We start from the raw sequence: 25,863 nt of genomic DNA, 5'->3' as shown, positions 1-25,863 counted from the left end.
GTTAGGGAGAAAATGACAGAAGAAACTCCACATAAATTAGAGGGACAATGAGGACCTAAATGGAGGGTGTAGACACACACAACTCAAGAACTGAGCAACTGAGAGCCTCAGAACCAGCTTTGGAGAAAAGTGAGACCAGACTGCAATACTTCAAGCCACTGGCGACAAAGCTATGGGAAGAGCCTGGTGGGAAACCAGATTAGAGTCCTGTAGGGCATAGTATACCTGACAAACTAGAGGGAAACAAAGAGGGGGCATGTTTCTTTCTCCATGACCACCTGCACCAGCATCCTGTAAGAAAGTGTGAGAGGGCAGGTGCCATTTTGGACATACACAATAGCTGTGCCAGCTCAGGTCTGTACGCCCAACAACCTGCCTAGTAAAGACGCCTGAATTTGGCTGGGAGAACTGACAGGGGATGGATGCACGTGACTGTGGGAGGCTTCTGTGCTGGAACTGTGAATACACTGTGGCTGTGTGGGAGGGTGCAGTGTGTGTCTGTGACTTTGGGAAGACACAGTGGGCAGCTCCACATGCTTGGGGCTCCCTGAATCCCAGGTGAGGATCATTGTTGTGGGACCCATGCTCAAAGGACTGCAGAAATCATTGGCGTGGTTTCTGGGGCAGTGTGAACAAATATTGGACCCACTGGGGCTAGCACACAGGCATTGCTCTCCTTTGAGTAAAGGAGGTGAGGTGAGACTATGCCAACAGAGCAGAACAAACCTCTCCTCTGATAAAGAAATAAAAGAGAAGATTTACCACATCCAACCTGGGTGTCATCTTGGACACTCCCTTCACCCTGGATCACTGAACAGAGCTCCCTGGCCACACCAATCACATGTCTCTGGGTATTCACTGAAAGAGCAGACCCTCCACTAAGTCAAAGAGGAACAGTCCAAAGATAAAAGACATTATGGGGGGAAAAACAAAACATACAAAAAAGAAACTAACAAATATCTCTACAAATGCCAAATAACAAACATAGCAATTCAAGAAACAAGAATAAGGAAGACAATATTACCCCCCAAAAAAGAACATAACACTTCAACACTAGAATATGAAGATGAAGAGATTAAAGAAATGCCAGAAATAGATTTCAAAAAATTGATAATAGGACTACTGAAAGTAATCAGAAGCAAATGCACAAGCTAATGAAATCCAATATGAAAGAAAATTTCTCCCAACAGAAATTAAAAGAATCAGCAGAAATTACTACAGAGAGCTGTATGTCAACAAACTGGAAACCCAGAAGAAATGGACCGATTCCTGGACAGAGACAACCTACCTAAATTTTGCCATGAAATTGTAGAAAACCTAAACAGACCAACAACCAAGAAAGAAATCCAATCAGTAATAGATTCTCCCAACAAAGAAAAGCCCAGGACCAGATGGTTTCACTGCAGAATTCTACCAGACATTTAAAGAACTATCTCCATTTCTTCTCAGTCTATTCAAAATAATTGAAAGGGAAGCAATCCTCCCAAATTCTTTCTATGAAGCCAGCATCACCTTAATATCAAAACCTGGAAAAGATACAACAAGGAAAGGAGCTACAGACCAATTTCCCTGATTAACATAAATGCAAAAATCCTCAACAAAACACTAGCCAATTGAATCCAACAACATATCAGAAAGATCATTCACAAGGACCAAGGAGGATTTAACCTTGGTGTGTAGGATTGGGTCAAGATTCACAAATCAATCAATGTGATACACCACTTGTACAAACTGATGAAAAAAAACCTTATGATTATCTCAATAGATGCAGAAAAACCATTTGATAAAATGCCACACCCTTTCATAATGAAAACTATAAGTAAACTGGGAACAGGACAATCCTCAACACAATCAAGGCAATTTTTGACAAACCCACGGCCAGCACGCTATTGAATGGAGAAAAGTTGCAAGCATTCCCACTGAGATCCACAACTAGACAAACCCACTATCACCATTCCTATTCAATATAGTCTTGAAATTTTAGCCAGAGCCATTAGGCAAGGAAAAAAAAAAGGACACAAATTGGGAAAGAGGAAGTCAAACTATCCCTATTTGCACACGACACGGTTCTGTATATAGTGGATACAAAAGACTCTGTTAGGTCAGGCACCATGGTTAATCCTCTGTCTGTGGCACCAGCATCCCATATGGGTGCTGGGTTCTAGTCCCAGTTGCTCCTCTTCCACTCCAGCTCTCTCTGCTGTGGCCCGGGATGGCAGTGGAGGATGGCCCAAGTGCTTGGGCCCCTGCACCCTCATGGGAGACCAGGAGAAGCACCTGGCTCCTGGCTTCGAATTGGCACAGCACTAGCCATAGAGTCCATTTGGGAAGTGAACCAACGGAAAGAAGACCTTTCTCTCTGTCTCTTTCTCTATCACTGTCTATAACTCTACCTGTCAAATAAATTTTAAAAAAAGACCCCACTAAGAAACTATTGGAATTCATAGAGGAGTTTGGTAAAGTGGCGGGATATAAAATCAACACAAAAAAATGAACAGCTTTTGTATACACAGACAATGGCACAGCTGAGAAAGAATTTCTAAGATCAATCACATTCACAATAACTAGAAAAAAATCAATTACCTTGAAATAAATTTAACCAAGGAAGTCAAAGATCTATATGATGTGGATTATAAGACATTAAAGAAAGAAATAGAAGAAGATACCAAAAAATGGAAAAATTTTCCATGTTCATGGATTGGAAGAATCAATATCATCAAAATGTCCATACTACAAAAAGCAATACAGATTTAATGTGATACCAAGCAAAATACCAAAGATATTTTTCTGAGATATAGCAAAAATGATGCTTAAATTCATATGGAAAAACAGAAGACCCTGAATAGCTAAAACAATCTTATACAACCAAAACAAAGCCAGTAGTAACACTATACCAGATATTAAGACATACTACTGGCTGGCGCTGTGGCTCAATAGGCTAATCCTCAACCAAGCGGTGCTGGCACACCAGGTTCTAGTCTTGGTCAGGGCGCCGGATTCTTTCCCGGTTGCCCCTCTTCCAGGCCAGCTCTCTGCTATGGCCAGGGAGTGCAGTGGAGGATGGCCCAAGTGCTTGGGCCCTGCACCCCATGGGAGACCAGGAGAAGTACCTGGCTCCTGCCTTCGGATCAGCGCTGTGTGTTGGCCGCAGCGCACCAGCCGTGCCAGCCACTGGAGGGTGAACCAACGGCAAAAGGAAGACCTTTCTCTCTGTCTCTCTCTCTCACTATCCACTCTCCCTGTCAAAAAAAAAAAAAAAAAAGACATACTACAGGATAGTTATATTCAAAACAGCCTGGTACTGGTACAGAAACAGATGGGTAAACCAATGGAACAGAATCGAGTTGCCAGAAATCAATCCACGCATCTACAACCAACTTATCTTTGACAAATGAGCTAAAATCAATTCCTGGAGCAATGACAGTTTCTTCAACAATTGGACCTGGAAAACTGGATATCCACATGCAGAAGTAAGAAGCAAGACCCCTTCTTATACTATACACAAAAATCCACTCTACATGGATTAAATACCTAAACCTATGCCCAGATATCATCAAGTTATTAGAGAACATTGGGGAAATCCTGCAAGACATTGGCATAGGCAAAGAATTCTAAAAAAAGACCTCAGAGGCACAGGCAATCAAATCCAAAATTGACAAACGGGATTACATTAAATTGAGAAGCTTCTGCACTGTAAAAGAAACACTCAGCAAAGTCAAGAGGCAACCAATAGAATGGGAGAAATTATTTGTGAACTATGCAACTAATAAAGGATTAATAACCAGAATATATAATGGGATCAAAAACACAACAACAACAAAGCAAACGACACAGTTAAGAAATGGGCAAAGGACTTAAACAAGCATTTTTCAAAAGAAAAAATCCAAATGGCCAACAGACACATGAAAAAATGCTCCGGACCACTAACCATCAGAGAAAGCAAATCAAAACCACAATGAGAGGGCTGGCACTGTGGCGTAGCAGGTAAAGCCGCAGCCTGCAATGCTGGCATCCCATATGGGTGCTGGTTTGAATCCTGGCTGCTCCACTTCTGATCTAGCTCTCTGCTATGATCTAGGAAAGCAGTGGAAGATGGCCCAAGGTATGGGAGACCCAGAGGAAGCTTCTGGCTTCAGATCAGCTCAGCCCCACCCATTGTGGCCAATTAGGGAGTGAACCAGCAGATGGAAGACACCTCTCTCTCTCTCTCTCTCTCACTCTCTCTCTCTGCCTCTGTTTCTCCTTCTCTCTCTGTGTGTAACACTTTCAAATAAATGTTTTAAAAAAAAACACAATGTTTCACCTCACCCTCATTAGAATGACTTTCATACAAAAATCAACAAACAACAAATGCTGGCAAAGTTGTGGGGGAAAAGGTACCCTAATCCACTGCTGATGGGAATGTAAGCTGATAAAAGCCACTATGAAAGACAGTATGGAGATATCTCAGAAGTCTTAATATAGAACTATCATATGACTCAGTCATCCCAATCCTGGGAATTTACCCAATGGAAATGATATCAGCATATGAAAGAAGTAGCTGTACTCCTATGTTTATTGCAACTCAATTCACAATAGCTAACATATGTAATCAACTCAAATGCCCATCAACTGAAGACTGGATAAAGAAATTATGGGATACTACCATGGAACACTACACAGCCGTAAAAAAAAAAAAAAAGAAAGAAAGAAAGAAAGAAAGAAAGAAAGAAAGAAAGAAAGAAAGAAAGAAAGAAAACAAAATCCGTTGTTTGCAACAAAATGGATGAAACTGGGAAACATAATACTTCATGTAATAAGCCAGTTTCAAAAGGACAAAACCATATTTTCTTCCTGACCTGTGATAACTATTAGTATACCTAAATGATAATCTGTAGAAGTGAAGTTAACATCCTGAGAAGCAATAACTCTGAAGAGTCCTTGTCTCCACTGTTGAAGAACAGATTTTTTTGATTTTAATAAATTATTACAAATTATTTACTTTCTCTAGTTCAAAAAATTTAAGACTAAAATAATATGTAGAATTTTTTGGAAGTAAACTACCACATGTATGCTGGCTATTATTAAATACCATTTTTTATCTAAATGTAGTATAGGTATATAGTTCCTTATAAATGTTATTAGAATGGGGAATATCACAAGAGGAAAAAACATTTTTGAAGTAATACAGAAACTTAACACGTGGAGAGCTTTAGAAAGTATACTGAATAGCTTTAATATCTTTACTTTGAAAAAATCTATAGAAGATGTCACCATATTACCTAAATTCAGATCCTATCTTCCTGGGTGTCTTATGAAATAAAATGGACAGTAAAACAGTCCTATTAATTTTTCCACAATGTTTTTTTCTTTGGGAAGCAAGTTCTTGCTACTGAATGCATTTCTCAAAATAAATTGAAAGCTTAGCTTATTTACAGTTTCATTTGTAGAATTGTTTTTACATAAAGTGCATTTCATTATGAGATAATGTTACTGAAAATATTTTGCCTAGTACCAAGATAATATACCCATAAATAATCTACTTACAGTCAATTTACATAGTGTTTTTAAGTGTAACAATTACCTTCTAAGGTAAATTGAAGCATGTTTCTGTACCTTACCATTACATATCTGCCTAAAATATTACTGAGTTTCAGAAAATGGTTATAAGTATTATAATGATCGACACTTCTTAATAATCTTTCTGAAAGGTTTACCACTAGGCTGGCTAGTGATTGTGTTACTTACCTAATTGCCTCATTGGTCTCTGAAACAGCTCTCAAGTATTCTTTCAAATAAAAATAATTAAAGCAGTACTTTCGAATCCTGTATCCTCGCCACACTTTCTGAATCTATAGATGTAATAAAAACAGAATAAGTCATGAACATTTTTGTTAAAAACAATAGTTCTTTAAAATTCAGCTAAATATGGTTGATATATCATATAAAGTCTTATAGCATTTCCACTAATATATATGAGAGTTCTTAAAATACTTCATGAAAAACACGTATTATGAGAAAGCTATGTGTGAACTTCAAAAACTCTGCACAAAATAAACTTCTATTTTTTAAGGACTGTATTTCTTTTTTTTTTTTTTTTTTTTTTTTTTTTTTTTTTTTTTTTTTTTTTTACAGGCAGAGTGGACAGGGAGAGAGAGAGACAGAGAAAAAGGTCTTCCTTTTGCTGTTGGTTCACCCTCCAATGGCCGCCACGGCTGGTGTGCTGCGGCCGGCACACCGCGCTGATCCAATGGCAGGAGCCAGGTACTTATCCTGGTCTCCCATGGGGTGCAGGGAGGGTGAGTTACGACAGTGAGAGGGAGAGACAGAAAGTTCTTCCATTTTCTGGTTCACTTCCTAAATGGCCACAATTTCTAGAGCTGGGTTTATCCAAAACCAGGAGCCTAGAGCTTCTTCCAGGTCTCCCATGTGGGTGCAGGGGCCCAAGCATTTGGGCCATCTTTCTCAGTCCATAGCAGAGAGCTGGATCAGAAGAGGAGCAGCTGGACTAGAACCAGGGTGCTGCAGGTGGAAGATTAACCTACTGCACCACAGTGCCGGTCCCTAAGTTATCTTTTAACTCCCACACACTTTTTGAAGTTCTCTTGTATTATTGCAAATGTAAGTTCATTCGTGTATTTAATTTACAGTATGTAAAAATCATAATATAATTGGAGGTAATTGAATTATCTTGAAATATTTATTTCATAAAACTCAACTATTTAACTATTGAAAGAGTCTAAAGTCCCTTTAGGGTAAATTTTTTCATAGCCAATTGGTTAGAAGATTGCAATAAATCTTTTAGATAGACCAACTCAGTGGTATCTAAATATTTAAATTGAATATTGCCTTGTTCAGGAATGACAAAATTAACACTTCTTTAAACAATAACAGCTAACATTTATGAGTTCTTATGTGCAGGCATTACTCTAAGGATTTGGCTTATTTCTGCATTTAAAAATTCAGAATCTTCTTATGAGATACAACTCTTATTGACACATTTACTGATGAGAAAAATGGCTACAAAGACAAGGTTACATAAATTTCCTATTATTACCCAGCTACCACTGATGGATCCAGTAATCGAATTAGGGCTTCAGAAAGCCCATTCTGTTATTCATAGTAATGTAGAACTATAAAGTGAACTGCAATTTTCAATGAATGGAAACCTCTACTGCAATAATCTGCTCTTTGTGTTTTCCACTGCATGCTAACATTCAGTTTCAGTACTAAACACATAATTGTGTGTGTTTGTGTGTGTGTGTGTGTGTGTGTGTATTTTGATGAGAGGAGTGCTGAGGGTCTAAGAGGATATAATTAAATAAGCTACTAGGTATCTTATAAAGCCCCAGTAATCATGAGACTCAATTTCCTTAAGTCCTATATTTGATAATACAACACATGTGAGAAAAAATCAGAAGAAAAACAATAATGCATATCAGTTCTGTTGAAAAAATAATACCTAAATTACCTTGACAAAATTAGAAGAGGAAGAAATAGCAAATATTAAGAAATAATAACTCAGCTTAAAACAATAATTTTCACTAAATATATATACTTATTCTTAATTGGAAAAAGTAATGAGACTGTGCTATACTCTATTGGTTTTATTCCCAAAGACCATTTTTTTGCAATCTGAGAAATGTTTAAATATTTATAAATTGAATGCTGAAAAGATAAAAAAAATGCAGAAAAATGTTTCACATGAATTTTGATTATTTATATTTTTTCTCATTTAAAACATGGTCATATTGGTCATGTACACAGTAATTGAGGTTCCACTTGCGTTGTCCAAATCCCATAATGGAACAACTGGGATCAAATGGCTCTACTTCTAATTCCAACTTCCTGCTAATGCACACCTTGGGAGGCAGCAGTGATGGTTCAAGTAATTGCACACTTGCCACCCACAAAGGAGACTCAGCTCCAGCCTCAATTGTTGTGGGGATTTGTGGAGTGAATCAGTGGATGAAATATCCTTTTTCTTGGACCTAGTGTTGTAGTGCCGCAGGTTAAGCTGCTGCCTACAATGCCAGCATCCCCCGTGAGTGCTGGTTTGGGTCCTGGCTGCTCCAAATCCAGCTCCCTGCTATTGTGACTGGGAAGGCAGTGGAGGACAGCACAGGTACTCAGGCACCTGCCAGCTATCTGGGAGACCTGGATGGAGTTCCAGGCTTCTGGTGTTGGCCTGGCCCAGTCCCATCTGTTGCAGCCATTTGGGGAGTTAACCAGCAGATGGAAGATATCTCTCTCCCTCTCTGTAACTCTGCCTTTCAAATAAATAAATAAATCTTTAAAAAAGATTTTCTTCCTCTATTTCAATCTCTCTCTCTCTCTCTCTCTCTCTCTCTCTCTCTCTCTTTCTCTCTCTGGCTCTCTGTAACCCTGCCTTTCAATAAATACAAATAATTTTTTTTAAAAATGGCCATTTTAAAGGTACTTCATAATCTGATATATTAATTGTGAAAATTTTGATGAAGTGTTTTAGTCAAATTCCCAGTAAGAGAAAGGAAAAAATAACTGTAGATATGAACAACAGCTTATAAGAACAATTAAACCAAGGACATAACTCTTGAAAGTAAAAGTAAATAGTTTATAGATACATAATGTAACAAAATTATACAATGAATCTTTAAAAATACTTCTTAGGAGCTGGTATTGTGGTATAGTAGATTAAGCTGCCACCTACAACAATGGCATCCTGTATGGGCACTGATTCAAACCCAGGTGCTCCACTTCCCATGTAACTCTCTATTAATGCACCTAGGAAAGCATCAGAAGATAGCTCAAGTGCCTGGGTCCCTGAACCAATCTGCAAGATCAGGATGAAGCTCCTAGCTTTGAGCTGGCACAGCCCTGGCCATTGCAGCCATTTGGGGAGTGAAACAACAGGCGGAGGTTCTCTCTCCCTTCTCTCTCTCTCTTTGTCTCTCCCTATTTCTCTGAAACTTGGTCTTTCAAATAAAGAAAATCTTTTTAAAAAGTACTTCTCAAATGATCATATTCTTTAACAAAAATTCATTTCTCTGAAATTATATTCCTTTATTTAATTTAGAAACTATATCTCACTGATTTGACCAAATCATATTATGGCTAACAAGAAATAGGAGGGATTGATAAACCTACTTTCCTAATGAAAATGAATAATCAATTGTAAAATGTGTATGTATGTATATATAGATACCTATAAAAAAACAAAAATGAATATTTTCCTGGATTAATCAATACAATAGGATTATTATCAGTCACATTTGATATAAGAGGAAACTAATACTCAGAAAAGTTACATAATTGCCTAAGGTGATATATTTGGCTGTGGTTTCAAATGATTTGCATGTTTATATTGCATCTACTGTAATAATTTTATTACAGAAGGGGACATTTGTAAATATGCAGCAGGAAAAAGTCCGGTATTTAGAGTGACCCAGGTTACAGGTGAAAATATTAGGATATTGAATAACATTAAGGGAGGAGCTACCTACATCATGAATAAATCATTAAATTCTAGGCTGGCACTGCAGCTCAATAAGCTAATCTTCCACCTGCGGCGCCAGCACCCCGGGGTTCTAGTCCCGGTTGGGGCGCTGGACCCTGCCCCAGTTGCTCCTCTTCCAGTCCAGCTCTCTGCTGGGGCCCAGGAGTGCAGTGGAGGATGGCCCAGGTCCTTGGGCCCTGCACCCGCATGGGAGACCAGGAGGAAGCACCTGGCTCCTGGCTTCGGATCAGCGCGGTGCGCTGGCCACAGCATGCCAGCCGCAGCGGCCATTGGGAGGTGAACCAACGGAAAAAAGGAAGACCTTTCTCTCCGTCTCTCTCTCTCTCACTGTCCACTCTGTCAATAAATAAATAAATAAATAAATAAATAAAAATTCTAAATGAAATAAGATTCAGTGTGCCAGAAAACATGAGAGATGCATGCTGGAGTATGAAGAGCAACGAGGGATGATGGTGATTTATGAGTAGGTAATACTACCTTATTGGTATGCCCATTTCGGAGACAATATGTGTATAAGCATAAAAACTGACTGGTTGAAAACTCTGTGCTAGAGTATGAAGGGTTTCCTGTATCATAAAAAAAGCGCCAGTGCCCTGGGCTTCTGTCCTCCCCAAACTCAGCAACTACTGGAAATATTACCAAGCACAACCAGAGAAACTACAATTGATTTAATATTAGAGAACCTTTTAATTCCTTAACACCCTAGGCCTCTACCCAACGGCAGGCTACAATTCCCTTCCAAGACAAATCCTTTTGTTCACAATTGGGTATTAAAGGACATAATAAGTAAGTGATAGTTAAGGTATCAAATTAAAAGTCACCCACACTAAAGTATAAATTAAAGCCACACTTTAAGTGGTTTGTGAGTGATGAGAGGGTATAAAGAGCTAGTAAAAACTGAACATTTGAGTGGGTGAAGAAGCTGCCATCACTGAAATGAAGAATCTTAAATTTATGGAGCTCCACTCTTGAGCCAGGTATTATGCAAACTGCTTTAATTCACACAATATCCTTGTGAATGGGGCATGATCTCCATGTTAAAAATGAAGAAACTGAGGTTAAGTAATTAATTCAAGGTCACCTAATCAGTTAAAGAGTAAATGGCAGAGTCAGGATACAAATCCAGGTCAGTCTGAAGTTAAATCATTTGTTTTTTAATTTAACATCTTACACATATACTGTTTAAAGAGAAACATGATGTGTGTGTATGTTTGTACTTGAATTTAAAAGATAACATTTTCTTAGATTCTACAGAGCCCAGTTTTTTTTTTTTTTTTTTTTTTTTTTTTTTTTTTTGACAGGCAGAGTGGACAGTGAGAGAGAGAGACAGAGAGAAAGGTCTTCCTTTGCCATTGGTTCACCCTCCAGTGGCCGCCACAGCTGGCACGCTGCAACCGGCGCACCGCGCCGATCCGAAGCCAGGAGCCAGGTACTTATCCTGGTCTCCCATGGGGTGCAGGGCCCAAGCACTTGGGCTATCCTCCACTGCACTCCCGGGCCCCAGCAGAGAGCTGGCCTGGAAGATGGGGTAACCGGGACAGAATCCGGCGCCCCGGCCAGGACTAGAACCCGGTGTGCCAGCGCCGCAAGGCGGAGGATTAGCCTAGTGAGCCGCGGCGCCGGCCCAGAGCCCAGTTTAACCAATAGTTAATGTATATAATAAGATACAATATAGCCGGCGCCACGGCTCAATAGGCTAATCCTCCACCTAGCAGCGCTGAAACACCGGGTTCTAGTCCTGGGCGGGGCACCGGATCCTGTCCCAGTTACCCCTCTTCCAGGCCAGCTCTCTGCTATGGCCAGGGAGTGCAACGGAGGATGGCCCAAGTACTTGGGCCCTGCACCCCATGGGAGACCAGGAGAAGCACCTGGCTCCTGCCTTCGGATCAGCTCGGTGCGCCGGCCACAGCCTGCCGGCCCGGCAGCCATTGGAGGGTGAACCAATGGCAAAAGGAAGACCTTTCTCTCTGTCTCTCTCTCTCACTATCCGCTCTGCCTGTCAAAAAAAAAAAAAATAATACAATATAGAGAGATTTAACTACATCTCCTGCTACAAGAATGAGTGACTTGAGTTTTGCCTGTTTTCTCTTAATATTTCATTAATAATGAATAAACTTTCATCTTTAAAAAAAAACTATTTTCAAGAAGCAAGACAAATTTTGATTACATCTGTTACTATTTCAAGGTAACTGGGTTACCATTTTCCAAAATAGGAATAGGAGAACTAGTATTCATGTCCTTCAAACTAATTAGCAAATTTCAGAAGTGATTGGTATAAAACAATTATTGTCATTGATCAGCTCTGAATAGATAATTTTGAACAAAGTCATTGTATGCTCAGCAGATTACAGCTTGTTAACAGGCAAGTTCTAAATGACCTCTTAAGCTAGTCAAATCAATGATGCATATTCTTCATTAAGTAACATCAAAATGTAAGTGGTCTTATAAATAATGTTTATTTAAGCACTAAAACAAATGGCAAAACCTTGATATATCAAAAGCCATCTGCTCATAGAAAAGATTTTCCCTGCATTGGGTTTACTTTCATTCCTCAAATTCCATAGCACCCTTAAAATGCTCAAAAAAGAGAAAAGAAACCTTATTTCCTATAGTTAGAATGAAGATATGAAAAATAAATTCACTTATAAAAATCTATCTACTATTCATGAAGTAGAACTCAGTTATTCACAATTAAACTTTTGTTTATTAAAATGTTCAACATTCCAGAAGACAATACAGTGAACACAGAAGAGTGAGTTCACTAAGATATTATTAAGATAGCTTAATAAAGAGCAATAAACAAATAATATAACATGTTTTCTTTTTTTTTCTTTTTTTTGTTTTTTGAAAGGCAGAGTGGACAGTGAGAGAGAGAGACAGAGAGAAAGGTCTTCTTTTGCTGTTGGTTCACCCTCCAATGGCTGCCGCGCTGCGGCCGGCGCACCGAGCTGATCCGAAGCCAGAAGCCAGGTGCTTCCTCCTGGTCTCCCATGGGGTGCAGGGCCCAAGCACCTGGGCCATCCTCCACTGCACTCCCTGGCCACAGCAGAGAGCTGGCCTGGAAGAGGGGTAACTGGGACAGAATCCGGTGCCCCGACCAGGACTAGAACCCGGTGTGCCGGCGCCACAGGCAGAGGATTAGCCTATTAAGCCATGGCGCCTGCTGGTATAACCTATTTTCATTCAAGATGTTGCTGCATTGTCATTCAAAAGTATACATATAGTATATGGAAATATATATGAAAACATTTTTCATACATTTGAATAGAAGTAAAAATCTTAAATATTTTAGAGAAAAATATGAATAATTTCACATGTAGTTACTTCCCTTTAATATTATTTCCTCATTCTACATGACTTCATACTTCCTCATTCTCTACAGATCAATGTAATTTCACAATAATTTTGGTACAAGAAATAGCAAGAAGAAAAATATTCTTTTTCATGGTAATAGAATATTGAAATATCTCTTCATCATCAGGTAAAAATTTGGTATGGTCTCCTCTCTTCTTTTTTAGGTTCACATTCTGGGGTATTTTTGTATGAGTAAAACTACATGTTATTTATTTTCTATTCCTAGAATTGCAATGTAACATCCAATATACAAGAGACTTTTATTACCCCTTTTCTGAATTAATTTACCTATCAATTTCCATCTATCTAATTTCCTTATGGTGCTAATTCTAAATGTAAATGTTTACTTCATAGTTTTATAAATATGAAAATAGGACGACAGTTTAGGAGACTGAGATGGATGAAGCTTCCTTCATATATATCTGATACATATTAACTCATCTTTAAGTAAAACTGCTATATAATCTTTTCTGTATATATATATAGTATTTCAGAGATAATAAAGAAAATGATTACTTAATGTTTTAAGTGTGATTAAGTTTTGTAAACTAAAATTTTTATTATATAGCTCTGGAGTTGTAAGAGGAAATATATCAATAAAGTTATAGTACTTTGCAGATTTGTTGCTTCAAGTGATCTTTATATTTGTGTTCCATTTATTATTAAAGTTTTTATTTTCCTTAAAGTGAGAATTTCAATCTAAATTAAAACATTTTGGAATTCTAAAATCAAATTAAATCATTTAAATAAGTGCAATATTTTAGATCCAGCATAGTTTCACTAAGTATATGAGATTGATCAACAACCATCTAGAAAGACTCCAGGGGTAAAGGAATTCTACTTGAAACAATCAATTACAATTTGTTATAGTTTAGAAATGGTCTGGGTGTCCCCAAAGGTTCATGTGCTTAAAGGCTGGATTCTCTGGACTGGTGGTATGGTAGGTGCTAAGGAACCATTAAGAGATGGGGCCTACTACTGTATTCTTGGGTCCCTGCAGGTACTGCTCTCTAGCAGGATTATGGTATTTATCTTTTGGCCCATGTGACTCATGATAGGGTTGTTATAAAAGAATCAAGCCTGGCTCCACCCTTTCTTGTTTCATTTCATCTTCACACCTGATCTTTCACATGTGCTATTTCCACAAGTCATGGGGTTTTCACCAGCTTTTCTTGCTGTTTGGACTTTCAGCCTCCAAAACGGTCAGCTAAATGAACCTCTTGTTGAAGGTAGAACTTCTGGTGCTTCATTGCAGTGAGAAAAAGCTCATTAATGCATATCTGTATATCCTGAAAACTCTGAGTTTATATTATTACCATTTCTCATTTCTTATAGATCTTTGAAAGGGAAAAGTATGATAGATATCTTATATATGGCTAAGATGCTGTATCCTTGTAGTTTTTAATATCTGTATTTATATGATATTGTGCCAGTTGTCCTAGGACTTAAAAGTAAAGCAAATAAGGACCAAAGGTATATAAGATGATCAAATTGCAACTTTTCAAAGGTATCAGAAGGAATAAATGTTTCCCAGATAGCTACTTTTACTAATTTCCAAATCTAATTCAGATTACATACTCATACTCATATTATGCTTAGTTTATTGGAGGTCAGTATACTATAAACATTATTTTAGCAGTGGGGAATTAACAGTTGCATAAAGCAGTCCTAGTAACAATTTTTTGTGGATCCCAAAGTTATAATGAAGTTAGAACTTCATTTTCTTTTCCATTAATGTGTCAGGGTAAAAATCAGGCATGGTAGAGGTACAAATATCATCAAATACAGACTACAGATCACAAAAATCTGCACGTTAGACTCCAAACAGTGTAGAAAAGACAATTTCTTTTTCTTATAATTTGCTATTATCTTCTATAAAATCTACTTAAAATTGTAGCAAGAAGCATATTTCATCTACAGCGATGAGAGGTGACAATCTTGATGTTGGCAATAGAAAAATGTGAAGTCCACAGCCTGAATATTCTTTTATGTGGTGAAGTTTGTCATCCTAAATCATCCAGTTCCGCTACAAGGGGAAGAATGTGACACTGTGTAGGGTTGATTCAACCGAATCTGTTACTAATTATCTCTAAATTCAAGATTCTCTAAGTAAAATGACTACCAGTAAGGATGCCAATAAATTTTTTATGTCATAGGATCTCAGGAAATCTAGGGCATGAGTAATAAAAATTCCCTAAAGGCTTGGTTTAGCATTCATAGTGTTGCTTTTATCTAGATTTTGAGAAAATGAAAAGATAAAGGCAGGATTACAGGTGACCAGAATTGACAAGCATGTGGGTGCCAGATATCCTGGGTTTAGTTTATAACACTCACTTACTAACTGTCTGATCCTAGAAAAGATATCTTTCTATGATTCCATTTTTTTCTCAATTATAATCATAATGGAATAAACCTCTCCAATAGTTAGTTGGCTGTGAGGATTACAAAGAAGAACTACAGTATTTAAAATACATAGAATTATGCCTCTGGAGTAGTAACTGCTATACAATTGCTAATTATTGTTAGAGTTTTTACCAATACTTCTGACTTACCAAATTCGGCAATATGTGATATGGCCCTCTTTTCTTGCCTGGCCCCGGAAACACAGAGATATTCTGCATTAAGTTTCATTAAGGTGCATTCAAGTAGCTCCTTGCTATGTCGTTTTATCCTTGGGAATTAAATTTCAGAATCTACAATCATCCTGCCGGGAACTTCTGGGCCTCGGTAACACAGTTGAGAATTAATGTTTGTAATCATGGCCTTGTGTAATTTTCCCTCACTAAATGGAAGAATAAGGTGTAAGGGGTGTAATTCCATACGAGACTTCCTCTTGGATGGTGTCAGCCAGTAAGCATAAGCTAGAAGGTAGAGAAAACTCTAAATCCTAAGAATCTTGAATCAAGGCGCTGGGCAAAGGGAATGGTAACAGACCTTAGGTTGAATGAATCCCTTCACTGCATTTTTTGACTACCTGGAGATATTTTAAATAAGCTTTCCATTGCCCTTATCCTTACACTACTGTCAGGAAATCTGACTCTCTAGGTGCAGTATGTGATGGGCGGTAGATGACAACATGCTCACTAACATCAGAAATAGGAGGGTCAGTTCTATCATAGGCTACAAGAGGAAATAAAATTGTCTGTCTAGATGGGACAGGGAAAGAAATGAGTTGAGCAACTAATTTACTTCATGGAATTTTCAGATACAGAAAACTATCCAAGCAAAGAGAACTGAAAATAAAAGTTGGTGGCCAAATTCAAATGGAATCCACATCACAGAGCTCAAAATTGCTCCAAAAAGAAAAAGCAGAAACCTAATCTAGAATAAAGTCAAATTAAAGACTAAAAGAGAAAATAAAGTGTCCCATAGAGAAACAAGAGGAATATGGCTCCAGAGCTAAGATAAAAATTCACCATGCAATTTATGGCTGCATTAATTGACTGTCACTGGCCTAGCAGCAAATCAACACCAAGGCAATAGTGTGGGTTCTGACAGTAGCTTATATCATAACAACCCTCCTTCAAACCTGTCTGCATGATACTTTGGCAAAGGATTAAATCTTACGAGGTTTTCCATTCATATATGAACTACACTAACCAAATTTTACCTTAAAATGTCTAATTTACACATCCCATTTAGCCTAATCAGGTAATCAACAGAGGCTTAAATATCCCCCAGCAAAGACTTCAATATAACAAGGCATGTATGGACTTACAGCAAAAAAAAAAAAAAAAAAAAAAAAAAAAAACATAAATAAAGCAAAGATTCTTTTGATTTCTTGTTTAGTAAAGAATAGGCCAGTATTATTGACTGAACCAGGGATTTATTTACCTGTCTACTACAAGTAAGCCATTGAGACACAAAGATGAAAAAGATGGGCCCTGGGCCTCAAGGGACTTCCAGTGTGTAGTGGGTGGAGCTAGGCATGTAAATTAGTAAGGATAATACACTCTTACAGGTTCTATAACAGAAGTATGTTGATGATAAAATATTGACATAAAAAATGGAATGATCAATCCTAGGAGAATAAGAAAATTGTAAAGTCTTTAGAGAAGAGATGACTCTTCTAAAAAAGAATGCAGAAAATCAAGAGATTAATAACATCACCTAAAGCAAAATCACATATGCGGATTTTTGTTCTTCATTACTAAAGAGTGGCATCTATTTATAGATAACTAGGCTATAAATAAATTTGTAAATCTCCTCTCTTTTCAGAAACCTTCACTAGCCCCTAGGACAACTGAATATAATTTAGTTGTCATGCGATCAAGATAACATTTTTTCTTATTTATTGTATGCAAAGTTCCTATTCATAATTTAAGTAAATGTGTGTCTGTCCATATATATTTTTGTTAATTATCTGTTAACTTAGAGGTTCTTCTTTTTGGATATTCACAGCCACCGATTTCAAACCATTAATAGAGTAGTGATTTTGGAGAAAGTTATTTGGTAGCTTGAACTGAGAAAGCAAAGTTGTAGTTATTAGAGGTAATATCTCAAGTACTGGTATCCAATAAGAGTTGTAAGCTCCAAATGTGTACAACACAAAGGTATGTGGACTACACATTGTTCCCTTCAGTCACTCACTCCTGCAGAAAGCAAAAAATTTAGAGCACTAACTTACAATAATCCACTTATAAATAAACTGGACAAAGTCCACTTACAAATAAATTCAGTCCAGTCACTGAATTAAATTTGAAAATAAGATTTACAAACATTAATCAGGAAATAAGTTTTTCTTTCATAGGAAGGTGTCGACAAGTCTGGAAAGATGTGACATGGGGAAATGGTGTGAAAGGGTGGCATGATTTGTTAGTAGAGCAGAGAATGCCCTACCCTGAATTCAGCCTATTCCCAGGAGAAAATGTTAAAAAGATACTGTCTACAGGACAAAGTTCAGGTCCTGGAGGAAGCAGACAAGCTGTAGCATAAGCAATCATTTTTTCCAGTGAGCAGTGGAACAAACAGTAGAGACAGGCAATTCAGCTAACACTGGTGAAGTAAAGAAAGGAGTTTAGTGGGGATGTATCTACTTTGCCACAGGGAAGCAAAGGCAGCACTCTTGTGTACTCTTGTGTACTTTTTTTTTCTTTTCTTTTTGATAAGCTGATTTCAAAACACAAAAGGACAAGAGATTTGCTTAACCCTTGCTGTTTTCCAAAATTAACTCACTTTAAAGCTCAACCTTGGCAGGCACAGCGACTCACTAGGCTAATCCTTCACCCGTGATGCCGGCACCCCAGGTTGTAGTCCCGGTTGGGGCTCCGGATTCTGTCCGGGTTGCTCCTCTTCCAGTCCAGCTCTCTGCTGTGGCCCGGGAAGGCAGTGGAGGATGGCCCAGGTGCTTGGGCCCTGCACCCGCATGGGAGACCAGGAGGAAGCATCTGGCTCCTGGCTTCAGATCCGGTGCAGCGCGCCGGCCATGGCGGCCATTTGAGGGGTGAACCAACGGAAAGGAAGGCCTTTCTCTCTGTCTCTGTCTGTCTCTCTCTCTCTCACTGTCTAAATCTGCCTGTCCAAAAAAAAAAAAAAAAAAAAAAAAAAGTTCAACCTTGTCCAATGATGTTAATCAAAGACAAATTGACATTTGATAACCCCTGTCAAGAGCTAGTGCTCTTAGTTTGATGTTGAAATAAGTAAAAAAAAAAAAAAAAAAAAAAAAAAAAAAAAAAACACTGTCTTCCAAGTGGCTTGCACTGATGTGAGTTTCTTAGGTAAGAGAAACATTAATACTCCGAGCCAGATCAGAATTCAGTATGAAGATTTGGGGCTAAGTATCAAATAAAAATATGCACTTTCCTAATGCTCTCTTCTATGCCTCTCTCTAGCAGTACAGAAGATAGGGAAGAGGGTCCGTAATCTCCCCTGGGAATCTAAGGACTAGGTAAGTCATTAGTCAACAACTGCTTTAGGTTCTCAGTCATCTACTTTTACATGGGAGACACACCTAACTATGATTTAAAAAAATCTAAATCTTAGACTTGGAGGTTAAGTCTTCAGGAGGGCTGGACTGTACAGAGAATTAAAATCTGCTCAATTCCCAGGCTAAAGCAATCTCATTAAAAGAAGAAAATCAAATTGCTTTCCCATATGAATGTTGCTGAGAATGGTAAATACCTCACTGCAGCCGAAGTATTTGCTTCCGTCTTGGGAGAAGCAGCAAGGAAATCTACTTTTTTTCTCTTGTTTTTGCTTCAGTCTCCAGGAGAGCAGAGACTTGGGCAGAAAGAGGCTGTAGACTGTCCCTGACCTATGCTCCCAGTATACTCATCCTTGTAGAGACAAGCACTTGTTTCAAAACAATACAAATAGTCTGTATAATGCTAATTCACCTTCCTTGGTTCAATGCAGGACTTTTCAGAAAGCATTTATTACCATGCTTCATCTGAAATAACATCATTTATTTGCAGAAAAACTACTGGATTAATGAAAGAGACTAAGGTAACATAGGTCTTAGCAGTGAAATTCATGTAACAAATTTTTCCATTTATAATAGTTTAGCAATTAAGATGTTATTATATTGTCTGAAACAAAAGAAATATTTTTGTTATATCCATTCCTAAAATCTACATAAGCCAAGTTCAAGGCCCATAATTGCTAAATTCAGTTTTCTATTAAAAAATAGCACAGAAAAATGAACATAGAAATGACAAAAATAAATCTTCTAAGCTGGAAATTGGCTTTATTACTGTTAAATCATATGAATAATTTCTAATTGATTTATATTGAGCAACAGTCTTATATTCCAGAACCATGTTCATCTATTTATCACAATATTCTATATGACACATGCAAACTAATACATTTTTGCATTAATATCTCCAGTCTTTTTCTAGTTGTGGTTCATAGATATTTAACATTCTTAAACTTAAGCATTTATAATTACACATTTTACATTTTACTTTAATTTTTAATACCAACAAGATTACTTAGCATAAGTAACTTTTTAACTATGTACTCTTTTCTCTCATTGCCATTAGCATATCAATCAAATTTGCATTATTCTGCTTTGCTCATTTTATTAAAAGAGAATTCAGGGCACAATTGACTTTTCATTTGTTTAACAAGTTAAGAAATATTTACCCTGACAGCCATTGCATTGTAGAGATTCATCTTCATAGTATAATACGCTACCTGTGAATCAAGAAAAAAAAAGATGGCATACATTTCAGTTACACAAAGACAGTGCAGCCTATTTTTACATATAAAAGATAAGAATCTTTATACATAATACATAATAAGAGTTCTAGGCTTAGAAAAATGAAATCAAACTTTGTATTGAAGAGATAGGCTTCCTAATACATAATGCAAGCTTAACCAGAAAAATCTATGGTAGTCAAACTAGGAGCTAATGGAGATATATGATCATAAAATGCTCTCCGCTGAGTTTGATAATCAATGGTGCTCTACTGAGAATAGAATAACAAAGCAGAAATATTCACAAGTGCTGGTGACACGTAGTATTGTATGATTTATTCACTGGGGTTCTTTTAGCCAAAACTCACAGAAACATAAAAGGAATTCATATTTCAAGACGTCTGGTTTAATGAAAAATTCAAAGAAATGCTGTCTTCAGTCGAAATCGTTCAAGGATATGGATGCAGTGATGGAGCAAAATTGAGCCTTCTAACCATCTATGCAAAATGTTATGTACTTAGCCGCCTCCTGAGTAATCCTTGTGAATTTTGTTTCATTTAATATTCATTTTAACACCATAAAATCATAAATACAATGATATCATCTTACAGCCGATCCCTTGATATAGTAAAGACTTCCTAATGTCTTGGCTTCTTTCTGGTAAAGACATACTTGTCAAAGTACAAATATTTGTTATAGTAAATTATTTTTAGCAATGTATCTTATTTCAACAACAATATTGCTTTAAATAAAGCTTTCACATCTGCTCTTTTAATTAAAATATAAAATTTACATAGCTCATAACAGTAAACAGTAACAGCAATGAAAAAATACTTTTTCAAGGTGATAAACATTATTCATATTTCCTCAAGCAAAATTCATTCAATTAATATAACTAGAGCCCAGGTAATAGATTTTAAGTTCCAGGTAATATCAGAGAAAAGCAACTTAACCCTTTCTAAAGGGATTCTCTGCACTGTGACAAACAGGGATGCATATCCAAGGGTTTCGCCGTAATTAGTGTTGCTTGAATTGTCGGGTCTGATCCAAAGCAAATTGTCTGTGGAGAGCAGCAGGGCTGGATTATTTATCAACAGTCTGAGCAATTAAGAAACAGTTGGCTGCAATATGTTATTTACAAATGAACACAATGATGTTACTTCATTTTAAATTCTCTTTCTTTGTAACAGCAAGCAAGGCATAAATCTTGGATTTGAGGTGACCTAAAATATTTACCATAGTATTATATTATATTTCAAGTCATATTGAAGCAGATGTTGGCATTAAATATTCTTTTTGAAGGAAATAAATATATTTGAATCAGAAAAAATAAAGGATTCTTATCTTTGCCATGTCATTGTTTAAAGGAGAGAGCATGTGTGGGCTTTTCAGCCTCAGACCTGTAGGAATTCTCGATTTTTGTTTACCAGCTGGGAGGTATTAAACAATTTACTTGAAGTTCCTCAGTCCTGATTTCTATCTTTACAAGGCAGAGCACAAGGCTTCATTGTTGTTGAGAAGATTAAAATGAGATAAGGTACTGAAGGTACTTGGGACATAGCTGAGAGTTATTATAAAAAGAGTTATCAGTGGTACTAACATATATTTTGTGGCTGTATGTATGTAATTTAACTATAATTTCAATTCCAAAAAGTATAAAAGGCTAAATTTTATTATAAAATGATGCGAAAGAGGATGCAAATATTGAGCCTAAGAATTCTAAATTCTGTAATGAAGAGGTGGAAAAGCACTTGGATTTCAGCATATCATTCTCAAATGAATAATTTTTATAGTATTACATTTATTCTCAAGCTCAGATGTTTTCAAAAGTATTAAGACATGTATGTGACACAAATAATTCATTTATGTGAGGTACCTAGAATAGTCAACTTCACACAAACAGAAAGTAGAAGGGTCATTAAAAGGGGCTACAGAAAGCAGTGAATTATTACCTAATGGTTACAGAGCTTCAGTTTGGGAATGATGGAAAAGTCCTGGAGATGGAAAGTCCTGGTGATGGATTCACAACAATGCGAGTGTACTTAAAGCCACTGAATAGTACACTTAGATGATAAAGGTAAAATTTAATGTTATGAATATTTTATCACAACTTTTAAAATACTAAAAAATGTGTGTATGAGTATGAACTATTAATTTATATAAGCAATCTAGGAGATACACATAGACACAAACATTTCATGAAATATCATCCATTCTTTCTTTCTCCACCCTAGGTGATAATGATAGTTGGTCATATTAATATTTGTCTTTTCAGTTATATGAATAGTTAAAATATAACATAAAAAAGCCCTTGTCCTTAAAATTATTTTCTAGAGTTCTGTGCTAAAAGGCTTTTTTCTTTCTATAGCATACAACTGAATAAACACAGAGTATTGTAGCTACTAAATGTTAGTAACAGATTCAAAAATAACAAGCTATTGTAATTTCTCAGGAACAAAATTCTTATTTTCTTTACTATCTATTAGTTTCATATTTCTTTATCAGCAAAGTACCAAGTCTACTTTAGAGGGAAGACTAAAGACCCAGGGTGCAAATCAAGCATAGGAGGAATAAACTATTTTATTCTAATGGAAACATGATGCTCAATTATAGAAGATTACCAAATGTTTACTCAATGAACTAAATGAGGAGAAAAAGAAAAGAAGCAGAGCAGAATAAAGAGAATTGATATCCTGCATTTACAACAGGTCAAGTAGGAAGAATTCCAGGGATCAAAAATACAACAGAATTTGATACTATCAACCATTTGTTAGTTGTATAGCCTTTTTCATAGCTTCTAGCTCAATTTTCAGAAGGCTTTTGGACATTTTCATGGAGAATATATTCCTGTTGGAAACATAATAGTCTAACTAGTTAATATTCACATGGACCTTTTGGACAGCGTTGCTATTCAGAAGAATTAGACTAGATTGGCTATATTTGTTACTTATAGTTGGTGTCCTTTCTGATTTGTTGATCACAAATTTTGATGACTGAGGACCTGGCCTGTTGAGATGGCAAAGTATTTTGAGTATTTTCTTGCTTTTAAGACAAACTTTTAAGTACTAAAAAAGCCACTATAAGTGGCTGTTTGTTTTCTATTTTACATTAAGAATTTGATTCTTATTTCTATCCAGCATTTTTAATAATTCTCTGGGCTTTATCAATTCTTCTTTTCCTATGACTAAAGTAGTTATAGTCTTCATAACTTCTTTATTTTTAATCAATTCTAAACAGCTTTGCTGAGTGAATTTGCGAAGTACTGCTTTTAGCAATTCCTTCTATAATTTTCAAAAATCATAGCTCTTTAATCATTTCCAATTGCTTTGGGTAAAGATACATAGGTTGAGCTAACTGATGTAACTAACACTTGAGTAAATACTAGGATCAGTAGGAGTGAGACAGAGATGAAGTTACAAGCTAGGCACATAACACTTAACCTTTTTATTTTTATAGTAGGGTAATGATTATTGATAAGAGTATATCATTTGATTTTCATTTTTTTTTTGTATTTTGGTTGTTTTTCTTCTATCTTGTGAATTACATTCTAGTAAACAATAGGTGAGAACCATTTTCTTACAGGTCAAATTGATAGTCAAAGTTCATGATATAATCTCAATATAAATAATTTTTCCAATTATCTATTACTACTCCCATCCCTTAAAACTCAGTGTTAGGGGCCTGAGGTTATGGTAGAGTAAGTCAAGCTGCTGTCTCATGTCAGATCCCTGGTGCATGTCCTGTCTGCTCCACTTCTGATTGATCCACCTCCCTGCTAATATGTATGGAAAGCAGTGGATGATGGCCCCATTGGCTGTGCCCCTGCTACCCAGGTGGTACACCAAGATGGAGTTCCAGGTTCCTGACTTTGGCCTGGCCCAGCTCCAACTGTGGTGATTATCTGAGGAGTAAACCAGTAAGTAAAAATCTCTCTCTTTTTTTTTTTTCCCCTCTCTCTAACACTCTGCCTTGCAAATTAATAAATCTTTTTAAAAAACTCAATTCCAACAAATTAGTGCATATTTTTCCCTTCTCCATTTCTATATTCATTTTACTTCTTTAGACTGAAAAGTCTCACCATTGCTTTCTAGCTATTCAAATCCTATCCCTCCTGTTTTTCTTGCAAGTATTTATAGGAGAAACTGAAACTACCTTTTCTCTCCTTCTGTAATCACCCCCAAGCAGCATAAGAAGCTATTAATCTGTATCCCTTTTTGGTGTTGTCATCCTTCCTTAGGCCTTTAGATCATACTATCCTCCTATCTTTCTTGCCCTTCCCAACCCGCTCCAATTATGTGGTATAAAGATTCTGACAACTAACTAAAGGTAATACTCTTCATCAGAACTGCTGCCCTTATCCTAAGACTTCATGAGAACAGCACATTCAATTATTTAACTCACAATTGCTTTCCTTTCTCAGTCCCCATGACCTCTATGTCAGTTTTGCCTTTTATTTTCATTGCATGCTCCAGACTTTGCCAACTAGAAATGTTCCACCTCCTGACTGCAAATTCCCCTCCTTATATCCTTGGTGGCTTAATTTCTATTGAAAGCTTTTTCTACCTAATTTAGACAGATCTAGTACAAGCACTCCTTTCCCTCAGTTTTAAGTTCCTTCTTTACATATTTTCAAACACAATATACAGTGGTTATAAAGTATTTTGTTACATGAATATGTCATAAGCTATTTAATCCTTCCTTTATTACTGAGCATTTTGATTGGAAATCAAGAAAAGATGAGCTTCAGGGAGGAAATGGTCCACTATTTCAAAAGAACATTCAAAGTCATACATATTTATTATAATTTTGAGTCTATTAACTTTATTTATTTGCAAGATTGGACAATACAAAGGAAATATCTGCATTAAAGTGATGACAACAGAACTTTAGAAGGCCATGCACATATGGATAACAGATCTGATCAGCCTGAGTCTTTGTTATTTTCCACACCACTGCCAGCCTCATTTCATAATTTTGAGTTTAATCATTAAAATGATTTATTATCAAGTAATCAGGAGTATTCATTGCATATGCTTTGCCTTGTTTGCTGGCAACCAAAAACAATATGGTCATTATCAACAGTTGATTTACAAATAATCTTTCTTTTTCCATAAAAATAAAAGAATTAAAAACCAATTAAGCTCTTTCTCCAAGTTACTAATAATTTTTCTTTGAAGCAAGTGAACCAAATCTAAACACATTTCATAACTATGATGAAGCATGTTAAAGCTTTAAATTAACATTAGTAACTCATTCTAGGATATCCTGCATTTGTTGTTTATTTAAAACGTTAGGATGCTAAAGGAAGAAAGTACATATGTTATAGTTTCTTTTCTTACACTAAAAGGTAAAGAATTTGCATTATCTAAATAACTAATTTTGAAGTCCTATAAAGAGAAATATCCAAAGAATTTGGCATTTTTCATCCGTACAAAAAATATTAATCTAATGAAGAAAACTAAAAATATGTACAGAAGCTACCATGTCAATCTCTCTTCTGTTTGTTTTTTCTTTTAAAAATTTATTTACTTATTTGAAAGCGACAGTTGCAGAAAGAGAGGGAAGGACAGAGAAAAGATCTTTCATCTAATGGTTTACTTCCGCAGAAGGCTACAATCTCCGGGTTTGGGCTAGGCTGAAACCAGGAGCCAGGAGCTTCTTCCAGGTCCCCCTAATGGGTGGCAGAGTCTCAAGCAGGTAGATGGACTGGAAATGGAGCAGCTGGGACTTGAACCAGGGCCCATATGGGATATTGATGTCACAGGCAGAGGCTTTTTCTGCTATATCACAATGCTGGCTCCAGTTTTAAAATTATTCACTGATATTGAATACTTTATTTTTTTTTTTACCAACCATAGTAAGAGCAGATTGCTGGGATTTATTATAACAACATA

General features: G+C 36.6%; 1 protein-coding gene across 3 annotated transcripts in view; it reads right to left on the bottom strand.

Moving 5' to 3' along the window:
* Nucleotides 1–25,863, bottom strand: part of SPATA17 (spermatogenesis associated 17) — a 289,576-nt gene that overhangs the window by 230,399 nt on the left and 33,314 nt on the right. For all 3 annotated transcript variants that reach the window (XM_002717401.6, XM_089312202.1, XM_089312203.1), the window contains 2 exons: nt 19,916–19,966; nt 5,728–5,831 (listed from right to left, as the gene is read on the bottom strand). In XM_002717401.6, coding sequence (XP_002717447.2) covers nt 5,728–5,831; nt 19,916–19,966 — 155 coding nt within the window. The remainder of the gene's footprint in view (nt 1–5,727; nt 5,832–19,915; nt 19,967–25,863) is intronic.

Source organism: Oryctolagus cuniculus, chromosome 13, assembly GCF_051225735.1.
Source record: "Oryctolagus cuniculus isolate XC-2025 breed Fujian yellow rabbit chromosome 13, ASM5122573v1, whole genome shotgun sequence".
NCBI lineage: Eukaryota > Metazoa > Chordata > Mammalia > Lagomorpha > Leporidae > Oryctolagus > Oryctolagus cuniculus.
The sequence above is the reverse complement of the archived record's forward strand: the minus strand, read 5'-3'. Positions and strand labels throughout refer to the sequence as shown.